General features: G+C 37.1%; 1 protein-coding gene across 1 annotated transcript in view; it reads left to right on the plus strand.

Moving 5' to 3' along the window:
- CFAP54 (cilia and flagella associated protein 54) overlaps positions 1 to 13875 on the plus strand; it is a 361147-nt gene that overhangs the window by 130723 nt on the left and 216549 nt on the right. Inside the window, exons 34-36 of the mRNA XM_017511466.2 lie at positions 443 to 585; positions 2830 to 3011; positions 4599 to 4826. Coding sequence (XP_017366955.1) covers positions 443 to 585; positions 2830 to 3011; positions 4599 to 4826 — 553 coding nt within the window. The remainder of the gene's footprint in view (positions 1 to 442; positions 586 to 2829; positions 3012 to 4598; positions 4827 to 13875) is intronic.

Genomic DNA, 13875 nt, shown 5'->3' on the forward strand with positions numbered 1-13875 from the left:
TGAATTAACATTTCTGGTAGAAGAAACTAAAACTTCTCAAAAAAAAAAAAAAAAGAAAAGAAAAGAAATAACATTGATTAAGGACACACTGCTTTATATAGTAAGCATCATCATTGAGTTCTGTATAATCAGGTGGTTTTAAGTTGAAATAAATTGTTGTTTCAGAGCTCACAGAGTGGGCACAGATTTTTTATTCCCATTTTCAAGGGCCCTTTCAGATAAACATATATCGATGTTAAAATTCCTAAGAGCAAAATTACATTGTATAATTTTAAAAGTTAATGAAAAAATGTTGGGCTTTGATTAAGTGCCAAAATCCTTCATGATTTAAAATTTGAGAGTACTCACAAATGTTTTAAAAATAAAAATAGATTTCATTTGACAGTTTTAATTCAATTTTGCTTATATTGTTTTTTAATGTGATTTTTTTCCTCCCTTGCAGTTTCAGATCATGTGATCCTAACATATTCTCACTCTATAATTCAGGAACAGTATTACCAACAAGAAAATTGACTGTAGAAAATTATAAAGCAATGCTTGATTTCCTTCTTACAGCCAGAAAAAGAAAGGCCAACTTACCATCAGGTAAAATAAACACATTAGTTTATTATCAAATTACCTCTAGATTTTTATTCACTAAACAATGTAACACATATACACATCATGTACATACAATGGTGTATACACACAGTTTTCCAAAGGACTAGGAATTTAATTGAGTTTTGATATTTTGTAGGAAATTCTTGTCTGCTCTATTAAAAATACATATATATATATATATATATATTTAAATGGAGCCTCACTCTGTAGCCCAAGCTGGAGTGCAGTGGCATGATCTTGGCTCACTGCAACCTCATCCTCCAGGGTCCTGGTTCAAGCAGTTCTCCTGCCTCAGCCTCCCAAGTAGCTGGGATTACAGGCATTAGCCACCATGCCCAGCTAATTTTTGTATTTTTTAGTAGAGACAGGGTTTCGCCATGTTGGCCAGTCTGGTCTTGAGCTCCTGACCTCGTGATCTGCCCGCCTTGGCCTCTCGAAATGCTGGGATTACAGGTGTGAGCCACTGTGCCTGGCCAAAAATTTCTATATTGTTGTGATATCATTACTTATATTTGGAAATACCTATTTTGTGTTTTAACCTTATCAAATTTAATGCTGAACATTATATTTGATTGTTCAGCAAATATAATGTTTTTTATTAAATATTTGTAGCCTCTGGGGGTTCAAGATAGGTGAAGACTTGCTATCAGGTGTTATGTTTTAGTGGAAATAAGTTCTCAAGCAAATTTCATCAAGCATACTAATACAAGCAGGCACTCAAACTATCATCATAGCTGATTTTGTATTCAGGGGAATCCACCATAGCTGATTTTGTATTCAGGGGAATCCACCCTTGCCCTAGGATTTTCAACCAGTACCTTCCAAGAAAGCTCACTCTAAGATGAATGAAGTGTTGTTATCTGGTCAGGTGACAGGGAGCTCCAGAAGGTAGAGACATACAGGTAAACAGTATTTGTTTTTTTTCGTTTGCTTGTTTTGTTTGTTGAGATGGAGTCTCACACTGTCCCCTGGACTGGAGTGCAATGGTGTGATCTCAGCTCACTGCAACCCCTGCCTCCTGGATTCAAGCGATTCTCCTGCCTCAGCCTCCCAAGTAGCTGGGATTACAGGCATGCGCCACTACGCCTGTAGCTAATTTTTTAGCAGAGACGGGGTTTCACTATGTTAGCCAGGCTGGTCTCGAACTCCTGACTTTGTGATCCACCCGCCTAGACCTCCCAAGTGCTGGGATTACAGGCATTAGCCACCGTACCTGGCAGTAAACAGGGTTCTTGAACAGGGTGTGCTCTGGTAACTGTAGATGAACAAATCTGACTAATTTCCACACCCCTTCCTTGCAAAGATGATGGAACCTGGACATCTTCTAACCAATGATACAGTTCATTTCACAAATAAAAATTTATTTCTAATACCTTTAGGTGCTTACAAACCCACTTTTATATAGACTTTTAGTAATGACATTTTAAGTGCTATGGGATTTATTGACAACCAGAGTTCTTGGTATGCCAGTTAACTGCCTCAGCAGTGTTGATTTATGTTTGAGGTACTTGGCATGCTTTCTGATTTCTTCTAGGATATAGATTGGGCTTCACATGTACCTGCATATCTTGCTATGTATAGTAAAGTATTTGAAAGTGAATTCCATAGCCATGGAGTCTGATTTTTGTATGTAGATTGTAGAACATAGCTTCCTGAGTTTTGTTTTTTTTTAAACTGGCTCGCTACCTAAGACCTACCGTGAAATTGGCAATAGAATGTTTTGCTACGGAGACTTACTATCTAATACAGGATTCTAAGGGAAAGTTGGTGGGAGGAGAAAGCCTTCTTTCTTATGCCACACCAGCAGGGGAATGCATGGCCGAGGTTGCTGTGCTGCCTGACTGCAGAGGGTGCAGCTTACTTTCTGATGTTTGTGCCTTAGGAATGGCCTGTTTGGGAGGAGATGAAAGGACAGTGGTATTTTCTATTGTTCCCTTAAAAAACCGTACCTTCTTACTTCTGCATTGTTCCTTTTGCCATCGACTTTGTCTGAAATGATATTCTCTGTATCTCCCCATATAGCTAAATCATGCCCATTCTTTAAGACCCAAGTGCCTCCTTTCTTTAGGAACTTTCCCTGCTTCATTGTATCTGTCATAATCTTGTCCTTTCTCCAAATTTATGTAACATGTGTTATCTGAATTACTCATTTGATCCTTATCACTCCTATGTTTTCTGGAACTTAATTCTATGTTTTTAATCATGTCATACCTTATTTTTGTACTGTAGATGCTGAAGAATTTTCTACATTTATTAATTCCAAAATGAGTGATGAAAATATGTCCAAGACACAAACAGTTCACGACTCAGACTCTCAATCAGGTTCTAGTGCTAAAGAAAAGGATCGAGGAGCAAATTTGTGTGTAATGGATCATTTTATGAAAATCTTTTTATACTGCAGGAGAGCAATGGTAATGCAATCCTTCTTGTTTGCTAGTATAGTAGACATAAATCTCAGCCCAACAACTCAGGCGTGTACGATATATTGTATTTATTTTCTTACTATACATAATTTTAGTTGTGACTTTGAGACCTTATCTTGCTGGGTATAGCCTAAGTCACTTTTGAGGTGTACCTGCAATGATACTGAGGGCATGCATTGTCCAGTTGTCAGGCAGAGTGGGGAAGCTGCTTCTTTAGTCAGTCACCTGTCATCCATCCACCCAGAGCCCAGGTGGTCATTGTCCCAGTTCATGCAGTTCCTATTAATATGCATGCACCTGTCTACTGAGTCATGGGGTTCTTTCATAATGCAAGGGATTCCTCTATGGGGCTTGATCTCTCTTGGAGGTTCCATAGATCGATCTCTTTCTAGCACAGTGAAAGATCTTTCTAGGCTACAGGAAAACCCTGCCCTTGTTTCCGGTCTCCTTCCAGTGACTTGTATGTTCTCTCAAATACTTTTCTTTCTTTTTCTTTTAAAATATTATATGAGACACGATTAAACCCAGAACTGGAATTGTTAGCTACAAAGAAATCAGCTTCTCTTTTTCATAGCACGAAGGGCATATACTTTAAGCCTCTCAAGCAATAAGGAAAAATCTATCCTTTCTAGATAAGAAAGGAAGACAGGTTCACATACGCTCCATGGAGTGGACAGAGTGATTTTACATAATGTAATGTAAACCTGGATATCCTGCTTTGACCATGAGCATCAAATCCTAGCCTCCTGGCCACCAGCATCAGGGCCCTGGAAGAGCTGGTCCTGAGCACCTTGCAGATCTGAGCTCCTCTTACTCTTGCTGTTGTTTAGCCCACTCCCAGGGGTCAGTGGTCTTGAGAACCCTTAGCTTGTTCTAACCATCCTGAGCCCTCAGTTTCACCTTGCTGTTCCCTGAGCCTCATTGGCCATTCCCCGAGCCTCAAATGTTCTTCTCCATCCAGCACCCCCACTGCCACTTTCACATGACTTGTTCAACAAATGCTACCTCATCAGAGAGGACTTCTTTCCCGACTACCCTGTCTAAAGTAACTGTCCTGTCATGCTCTGTCAGGTTCCAACTCATTTCTGCTTTATTTTTCTTTATAAAACTTATTATTGCTTGGAGTTATGTTTTTATATGTCTACTTTTCTGGTCTTCATCTTCCCAGATGAACGTAAGCAGCATGAGGGCAGACCCAGTTTCCCTTGCTCATTGCTGAATTCCCAGCACCTAGAACGATGGGATTTTTGGAGGTAGATGACTGGTATACAAATTTGAGTTCACCACTTAGTAGGCTCATGACCTTCAGCAAGTTAGCCATGCTGACCCCATGCCTCCACTTCCTCATCTGTAAATTGGGTAAAATACTAGTGCGCAGTGCACACTTAATTTATGGAAATTTTTGTTCAAATTAAATGAGATAATGCATATAACACAGTATCTAACTCATGTAAGTGACACTAAAAATGATGTTATTTTTGCTATCGACATAAATTTTTTGCAAAAAGTTGAAGTTTTTCAGAGATCTGAAACTTTTGGAACTTTAGAGTCTTTTAAATTTTGTATTTGTCATAGGTTCTTGCTCATCGTGGTGGCTATTGGACTCTGCTTCAGAACTGCTGTCGGGCCTTTTGGAACTTTACTCAGGAACTACAAATACTTCTTAAACAGGGAGTGGATATTTATAAAACATTTCCTATTAGTCAAGATGGTTTCCTCTGCACCTCTGTTTTACCATTCTATTTGGGAGCAGAATTACTTATTGACATGCTAATACAACTACAAAATACCAGTTCTATTAAGGTAAGGACACTTTGGTAATTATTTTTATTATATTCAGTTAAAAATATCTTTGTACTATGCATCTTGGTGTAAGTAGAAAATGATATTTTTCTTGATTTCTTATTTGGTTTTGCTACATTTAATTTGCCTCTGATTATAATTTTGTTTACAATATATAACTTGCATTGATGTTAATTAACAATAGCTTAGCCTGAAACTTTAGTTTGTTGCAGGGAAGGAAAGTAACATTAACTGAACTCCAGCCCCTACATAAATTAGCCTTAATGCACTTAATCCTTCTAACAATTTTTTGACAGATAAAGAAATAGATTCTAAGGAAGATCACATAGCTTGAATAAAGGTGTGATTGGTTGATCTTTATTCCACAGCTTTATCTGTCCTGTTCTATTATTCTGGTCTGCTAGAATTTACAGCCATTTAAAATTTATTACACTGTGAGTTTAAAGCGTGGAAGTAAAATAGAAGTAACATAAAAGTAATATAACCTAAACACACTGAAAATTAGTAAACACATACACACGTTGAGCCATGAGACTTAAAACATTTCTAAAGGAAAATATTTGGCAGTGGCAGAAAAGATAAAGAGGGTAAATAAAAATAAACTATTAAGTTTTTTACACTTTATATGAAGTAGTACAATATTACCTCTAAATGGAATGTGGTAAGTTAAGGATGCATTTAATGATCCCTTGAGTAACTAGTAAAACAGAGATATAGCTGAAAAGTCAATGAAATAAAAGGGAAGACTAAGTAATGCTCAATTAACTCAAAAGAAGGCAGGGAAGAAGGAACAGAGGAACAAAAAATATGGCACAGGCCAGGTTTGGTGACTCACTTCTGTAATCCCAGCACTTTCGGAGGCCAAGGCGAGCATTTCACCTGAGGTTGGGGGTTCGAGACCAGCCTGACCAACTAAAAATACAAAATTAGCTGGGCGTGGTGGTGCATGCCTGTAATAATCCCAGCTTACTCGGGAGGCTGAGGCAGGAGAATTACTTGAATCTGGGAGACAGAGGTTGAGGTGAGCCGAGATCGCGCCACTGCACTCCAGCCTGGGCAACAAGAGTGAAACTCCATCTCAAAAAACAAACAAACAAACAAACAGCACTGGGCAAAGAGAAAACAAGTAGAAAACATTGACTCTAACTTAATGACATCAATAAAAATATTTAATATGAGTGGGTTAAAGGTGCCAAATAAAGGGTAGGGATTGTCTGACTGGATACAAAAGCAAGACACATGTACCTGTCTACCAAGAGAAGCACTCTTAATATAAAGAAACAGGTAGATTGAAAATAAAAGTAGGAAAGAGATGTACCATGAGAACAGTAAAGATAAAAAATTTGGTGAGTCTGTATTATTAGATAAGATATTATAATTCAAGGAGTATGATGAGAGATAAAAAGGGACATTTCATGTTAAGAAGAGGACTAATCAGGAAGATACATCAATCATAAATATGTATGCACCTAATAAGAAAAATTCAAAATACATTCTGGACACCCACAGCTTGAAGAACTTCCTGGATGATAAACCCATGGATGTGTCAGGAGGGTGCTGTGCCCTGATTCCACAGGGAGAGGGCATGGAAGCTCTGTGAGCCTCTCAGACTTCACCTCATGTACCTCTTCATTATGCTGTTCCTGAGTTCTCTTTACAGTAAAACTGTAATTGTAAGTACAGTGTGCTCAGTGAGTTCTGTGAGTCATTCTAGTGAGTTACCACATTGAAGGGGTTATGGAAACCCCTGAATTTATAGCTGGTTGGTCAGAAGATTAGGTGACCTGAGACTTGTGGCTGGTATCTGAAGTAAGGGTAGTCTTATGGAGGCTGGAGCCCTTAAATCTGTGGAGTCTAATGCTAACTCTGGGTAGTTAATGTCAAAACTGTGGTACAGTAAATCCAGGTGGAATGGAGACAGAGCACAAGTGCACATGGTGTGTTCACCAAGAAGATAGGTCATATGCAGAAATGCCAAAGACTGAATTCTTGAAGAGTATGTTCTTTGACCATTACAGAACTAAATTACAAACTGAGTGCCGTAATATAGGAAGAAAAATCTCTAAATATCTGAAAATTAAATAATACAATTCCAAATACCCCATGAGTCAAAAAAGAAAACACAAGAGAAATTAAAGAATATTTGAAACTAATAACAACACATCAAAATGTATGGCATTCAAATGAAGCAGGGCATAGAGGGAAATTTATAGCTTTAAATGCTTAATAGGAAAAAAAAACCCATAACATCAATTAAGTGTTTATACATCAAAAAAGAAGAGCAAATTAAATCTAAACTAAATAGAAAGAAAGGAAATAATGAAAAGAAATAAAGGAAATGATAAGAGCATAAATCGTTTAGATAAATACAAAGCAAAAACAAAGTCAACATTTGACCTTTTGAAGAGATAAATCTAGTATACTCAGAAATACTGATGAAGAACAAAAGTAAGAAAAGCACAAATTACTGATATTGGTGGTGGAGGAGGGACATAACGACAAATCCTATAGATATTAAAAAAGGAAATATCAATTTTTGTTAACAAATTTGATAACTTAGGTGAAATAGACATATTTATTGGAAAGCACAACTTAACAATATGACACAAGAAACAGAAAATATGAATTGCCCTAAGTATACTAATTAACTTATCTTCATAATCAGAAACCTTCACTTAAAGAAAATTGCAGACCCACAATATTTCTCTGGGAAATTTGAGCAAACACACATGGAAGAAATAAATTTTATACCAATTATTTTTATTTGTGAAAATTTATAGGGTATATGAGAAAATTTGTTACATGTATGATCAAGCCAGGGTATTCAGGGTGTCAGTCACCCAAGTACGTACATTTTTGTGAAGTACAGTCATCCTGCTGTATCAAACATTGCATTTATTACTTTTATCTTACCATTCCTTTAGCTTACTTGTCTTCATTCTCTCCTCTCCCCTCTAACTCCTACCCTTCCCAGTCTTTGTTATCTACCTTTCCATATATTCACATTTGTTACGTTATCTTCCATATCTTACATATCTGTTATATGTTATCTTCAATATGTTCACATTTTTTAGCTGCCACATATAAGTGAGAGCATCCAATATTTGTCTATTTGTGTCTGGCTTATTTCATTTAATTTTTTTTTTTGAGATAGAGTCTTGCTCTGTTGCCAGGCAGTAGGCTGGGGTGCAGTGGCCCGATCTTGGCTCACTGCAACCTCTGCCTCCCAGGTTCAAGCAATTCTTCTGCCTCAACCTCCCAAGTAGCTGGGACTACAGGGGTGTGCCACCACGCCCAGCTAATTTTTGTATTTTAGTAGAGATGAGGTTTCTCTGTGTTAGCCAGGATGGTCTCGATCTTTTGACCTTGTGATCTGCCTGCGTCAGCCTCCCAAAGTGCTGGGATTACAGGTGTGAGCCACGACGACTGGCTCCAATTTTTTTTTTTAGAAATAAGACCAGCTTACCCTAACAGATATCAACTGGAAAAGTATGAACTAATACCCTCATGAACATAGACTCAAAACTTTTAAATGAAATATCAGCCAATCAATTATAGCAATATATGCAACATGCAAATAATGATATAATATGTAAAAAATATACAAATATATGCAAATGATGATCAGGTAGTGTTTATCCCAGAAACGTAAGACTAACATTTGAAAATCAATCAGGCAAGATGTAGCAGCTCATGCCTTTAATCCCAGCACTTTGGGAGGCCAAGGCAGGTGGATCATCTTAGGTCAGGAGTTTGAGATCAGCCTGACCAACATTCTGAAATCCTGTCTCTACTAAAAATTCAAAATTAGCCAGGTGTGGTCGTGGATGCCTGTATTCCCAGCTACTTGGGAGGCTGAGGCAGAAGAATCACTTGAACCTAGTAGGCATAGGTTGCAGTGAGCCGAGATCATACCATTGCACTCCAGCCTGGGCAACAAGAGCAAACCTCCATCTCAAAAAAAAAAAAAAATTAGTCAATATAATTCACTATATTAACAGGTGATATGGTTTGGCTATGTCCCCACCCAAATCTCATTTTGAATTCCCAAGTGTTGTGGGAGGGACCTGGTGGGAGATAATTGAACCATGGGGCAGTCCTTTTGCATGCTGTTCTCATGATAGTGAATAAGTCTCATGAGATCTGGTGGTTCTATAAGGGGGAGTTTCCCTGAACAAGCACCCTCTCTTTGCCTATGGCCATCCATGTAAGATGTGACTTGCTCCTCCTTGCCTTCCACCATGATAGTGAGACTTCCCTAGCCATGCGGAATTGTGAGTCCATTAAACATCTTTCTTTTGTAAATTGCCCAGTCTTGGATATGTCTTTATCAGCAGCATGAAAACAGACTAATATAACAAGATAAAGGAGAAAAAGTATATGGCCATTGACGTAGATGCATCAAAAGCATTTGCAGAATTTAGAGTCCATTCATGTTAAATCTCAGCAAACTAGGAATAGAAAATTTTTTTCAAACTAATAAAGAGTATCTACAGGTAACTTAATGCTTAATGGTGAAATGTTATGAGCTTCTCTGTAAGAATGGGAACAAAGCAAGGATGTTGGCTCGTAGCATTTTTGTTCAACATCATGCCAGAAATCCTGGCCATTGCAATAAGGCAAGATAAAGAAACAGAAGGCATGCAGATTAGAAAGGAAGAAATACAACTGTTTTTATTTGTGGACAACATAATTTTTTACATAGAGAATTGTAGCTCTTCAGTACTCTGCAAAGCAATGATTAGAACTAAAAAAAAAAAGTGGCAGTATATAAGGTTAATATACAAAAATAAATTGTATGTCTATGTACTGGCAGAAAATAATTAGAAAATGAAAACTTAAAACAATTTCATTTAAAATATTACCCAAAATATAAATATCTAGAAATATGTATAATAAAATTTACACAATATTTCTACATTGAAAACTGAGACATTACAAAAAACTAAAGAAGACTTAAATAAATATATATATATATATATATATATATATATATATAAATATTAATTACTCTATTAGTCCCAATTTGATTTGTTGATTCAATGAACTCTTAGTGAAAATCCCAACAAGCATTCCTTGGGATATAAATTGACAATTCATTTTAAAATTTATAAGAAAATGCAAAAAAAATGTTAATGGCCAAAAACAAATTTTGTTTAAAGAACAAATTTGGAGGAGTCACTATATGATATCAAGGCTTACTAAAGCTACAGCAATTAGGAGTGTATGATACTGACCTAAAGAGAGAAATATATCAATGGAACAAATAGAGAATCTGAAAATAGACCCATGCATATGGTTCTTTTTTCCACCAAAGGAGTCAAAGCAATTCAGAGTTTTCAAAAATAACTGTCAACTCTAGGGTCTAGATTGTTGCCTTTAAAACCCATTTATCACTAAAGGAAACAGGGCTTCTTTGGAAAAAAAATGCTTGACTACCTTCCCTCCTATATGAACTATATCTGAGGATGACGAAATAGTTGATGAAGGGGAATTTTTCTTTACAAAAGCATCCAGGTAATAAATGAAAGGATGTTGGAATTAGAATATCAGGATTCTGTAATTCTTAATGAATGAATTGAAGGATCCAGAGTACCTTATGGAGTGTACGTGCCAAAAACAAATCTAATTGGAATCAGAATATTTACATTTATCCAACAATTTGTGGAAAATACAGTGGACAGAAGAACATTTTAAATGAGATTACAGGAATATCCTCAGTAAAATTCTGGCTATGGGGACTCTACAGGACAAATGATCTGATTTCTTTAACAAAAAATTAAATAATGAGAAGGTGAAATCTATAAATTAAAAAAGACAAGAGATATAATCAATTGCAGTGTTTGGACCTTATTTTAATCTCCCTAACAGATACAGTTAAAAAAAATAAAGTTGTTAAGACAATAAGGGAAATATAAACACTCTTCAGTGTAATTATTCAATAATGATTTAGAGGAACTTCTGCTAATTTCTTTTTTTTAGATAGGATTATAGTATTGTTATGTTTTTGTAAAACTAATTATTATTTTTTTAGAGTTACATACTAAAGTATTTATAGATTAATTAACGTAATTTTGGGGATATAATTCAAAATAGTAGGGCAAGTGGATATGTCCTAAGAGTTTATTGAAGCTGGCGGTGGGCACATGGACTTCATTATATTATTTTTCCTACTTTTTTAAGTGTTGGAAATTTTCTTTAATAAAAACGTTTTTAAAAAAATCATGCATGGTCCTGTAGAGTTCCCATAGCCTGAATTTTATTGAAGATATTCCCATAATTTCATTTAAAATGTCCTTCTGTCCACTGTATTTAAAAAAAATATATATATATATATATATATATATATATAATTGCACTTTAGGTTCTGGGGTGCATGTGCAGAACATGCAGAACTGTTGCGTAGGTACATACATGGCAATGTGATTTGCTGTCTCAATCCCCCTGTCATCTATATCTGGCATTTCTCCCCATGCTATCCCTCCCAACCTCCCTACCCCATGCTGTCCCTCCCCTGCTCCCCCACAAGCAGACCCCAGTATATGATACTCCCCTCCCTGTGTCCATGTGTTCTGATTGTTCAACACCTGCCTATCAGTGAGAACATGCACTGTTTGATTTTCTGTTCTTGTTTCAGTTTGCTGAGAATGATGGTTTCCAGATTCATTCATGTCCCTACAAAGGACACGAACTTATCGTTTTTTATGGCTGCATAGTATTCCATGGTGTATATGTGCCACATTTTCCCTGTCCAGTCTATCATCGATGGGTATTTGGGTTGGTTCCAGGTCTTTGCTATTGTAAACAGTGCTGCAATGAACATACGTGTGCATGTTTCTTTATAATAGAACGATTTATAATCCTTTGGATATACAGCCAGTAATGGGATTGCTGGGTCAAATGGAATTTCTATCTCTAGGTCCTTGAGGAATTGCCACACTGTCTTCCACAATGGTTGAACTAATTTACACTCCCACCAACAGTGTAAAAGTGTTCCTATTTCTCCACATCCTCTCCAGCATCTGTTGTCTCCAGATTTTTTAATGATCACCATTCTAACTGGCATGAGATGGTATCTCAATGTAGTTTTGATTTGCATTTATCTAATGACCAGTGATGATGAGCATTTTTTCATATGTTTGTTGGCCTCATATATGTCTTCTTTTGAAAAGTGTCTGTTCATGTCCTTCGCCCACTTTTGAATGGGTTTGTTCGTTTTTTTCTTGCAAATCTGTTTTAGTTCTTTGTAGATTCTGGATGTTAGCCCTTTGTCAGATGGGTAGTTTGCAAAAATTTTTTCCCATTCTGTTGGTTGCCGGTTCACTCTACTGATTGTTTCTTTTGCAGTACAGAAGTTCTGGAGTTTAATTAGATCCCATTTGTCTATTTTGGCTTTTGTTGCCAATGTTTTTGGTATTTTAGTCATGAAATCTTTGCCTATGCCTATGTCCTGAATGGTTTTGCCTAGGTTTTCTTCTAGGGTTTTTATGGTGTTAGGTGTATGTTTAAGTCTTTAATCCATCTGGAGTTAATTTTAGTGTAAGGTGTCAGGAAGGGGTCCAGTTTCTGCTTTCTGCACATGGCTAGCCAGTTTTCCCAGCACCATTTATTAAATAGGGAATCCTTTCCCCATTGCTTGTTTTTGTCAGGTTTGTCAAAGATCAGATGGTTTTAGATGTGTGGCATTACCTCTGAGGCCTCTGTTCTGTTCCATTGGTGTATATCTCTGTTTTGGTACCAGTACCATGCTGTTTTGATTACTGTAGCCTTGTAGTATAGTTTGAAGTCAGGTAGCATGATGCCTCCAGCTTTGTTCTTTCTGCTTAGGATTGTCTTGGCTATGCAGGCTTGTCCACTGTGTTTTTTACAAATTGTTGGATAAATGCAAGTATTTGATCTGATTCTAGTTAGATTTATGTTTTCTGGCAAAATCTACAAAACTTAAAAAGAGTCTGGCCTTGACTATGCCAGAAACCTCAATCTCTGTATGCTATTTTGAGCTCCCAATGTCAGTCTTGTTTATTTCTCAGTGTTGTTTATTTCTCAATGTTGCCAAATTTAGGAGATCAATAGATTATTTTCTTTTCCCCCCTCTTTTGGATTGGGATCAACTGAGAGATGGGTGATGAACAAGACAAGTGAGATAAAATATCAGCTTCGTTTTTTTTTGAGATGGAGTGTCCCTCTTGTTGCCCAGGCTGGAGTGCAGTGGCATGATCTTGGCTCACTGCAACCTCCCGCCTCCTGGGTTTGAACAGTTCTCCTCTCAGCTTCCCTAGAAGCTGGGATTATAGGTATGTGCCCCCACCTCCAGCTAATTTTGTGCTTTTAGTAGAGACAGCATTTGTCCATGTTGGTCAGGCTGGTCTCGAACTCCCGACCTCAGGTGGTCCACCTGTCTTGGCCTCCGTAAGTGCTGGGATTACAGGCGTGAGCCACTGCACCTGGCCGTCAGCTTCGTTGTTGATAAACACTATATTGGAAGATGTAATAACTACGGAGAACTTCCCTGTCTTTCATTCCAGAAATAAGGCATAGGCATGACTAACAGATAGCAGATCTGTGCTCCTAGAAGACTTACTCTAGAATCAGTGAATTACGGGGATTGAGCTTATAACATAAATAAAATGTCAACTACTTTTTAAAAGTATGTGCCATGTGCATGGCACTGTGCTAAGGAAGCAAATTCACATAAGTCTCTGGTGCTACGCCTACTATTCAGCCTACACAGCCTGACTTCAGGTATGCTTACTGCATTTCATAGCCAGATGGCTTCTGAAGTCTATTCTAACTTCAAGGACTACAGCTCTTGTTACAGGGAATGTTTATCCTCTACTTGTGTTAATACTTCCCACCCCTGTATATACATTACTTTAATGGTATTACTGGGATGGGAAGGCTGGACTTGAGTTACCCAACTGTTTTGGGCTATGATTTGAGCCTTAGATGGATCTAAGAGGCTTTGTTTTGCCTTTAGAATTAAATGTGTCAGCAACTCATAGGAAGTGAATACTGTTGACATAGTGACTTTTTTTTTTTTTTTTTTTTT

Source organism: Cebus imitator, unplaced genomic scaffold (genome assembly GCF_001604975.1).
Source record: "Cebus imitator isolate Cc_AM_T3 unplaced genomic scaffold, Cebus_imitator-1.0 Scaffold18, whole genome shotgun sequence".
NCBI lineage: Eukaryota > Metazoa > Chordata > Mammalia > Primates > Cebidae > Cebus > Cebus imitator.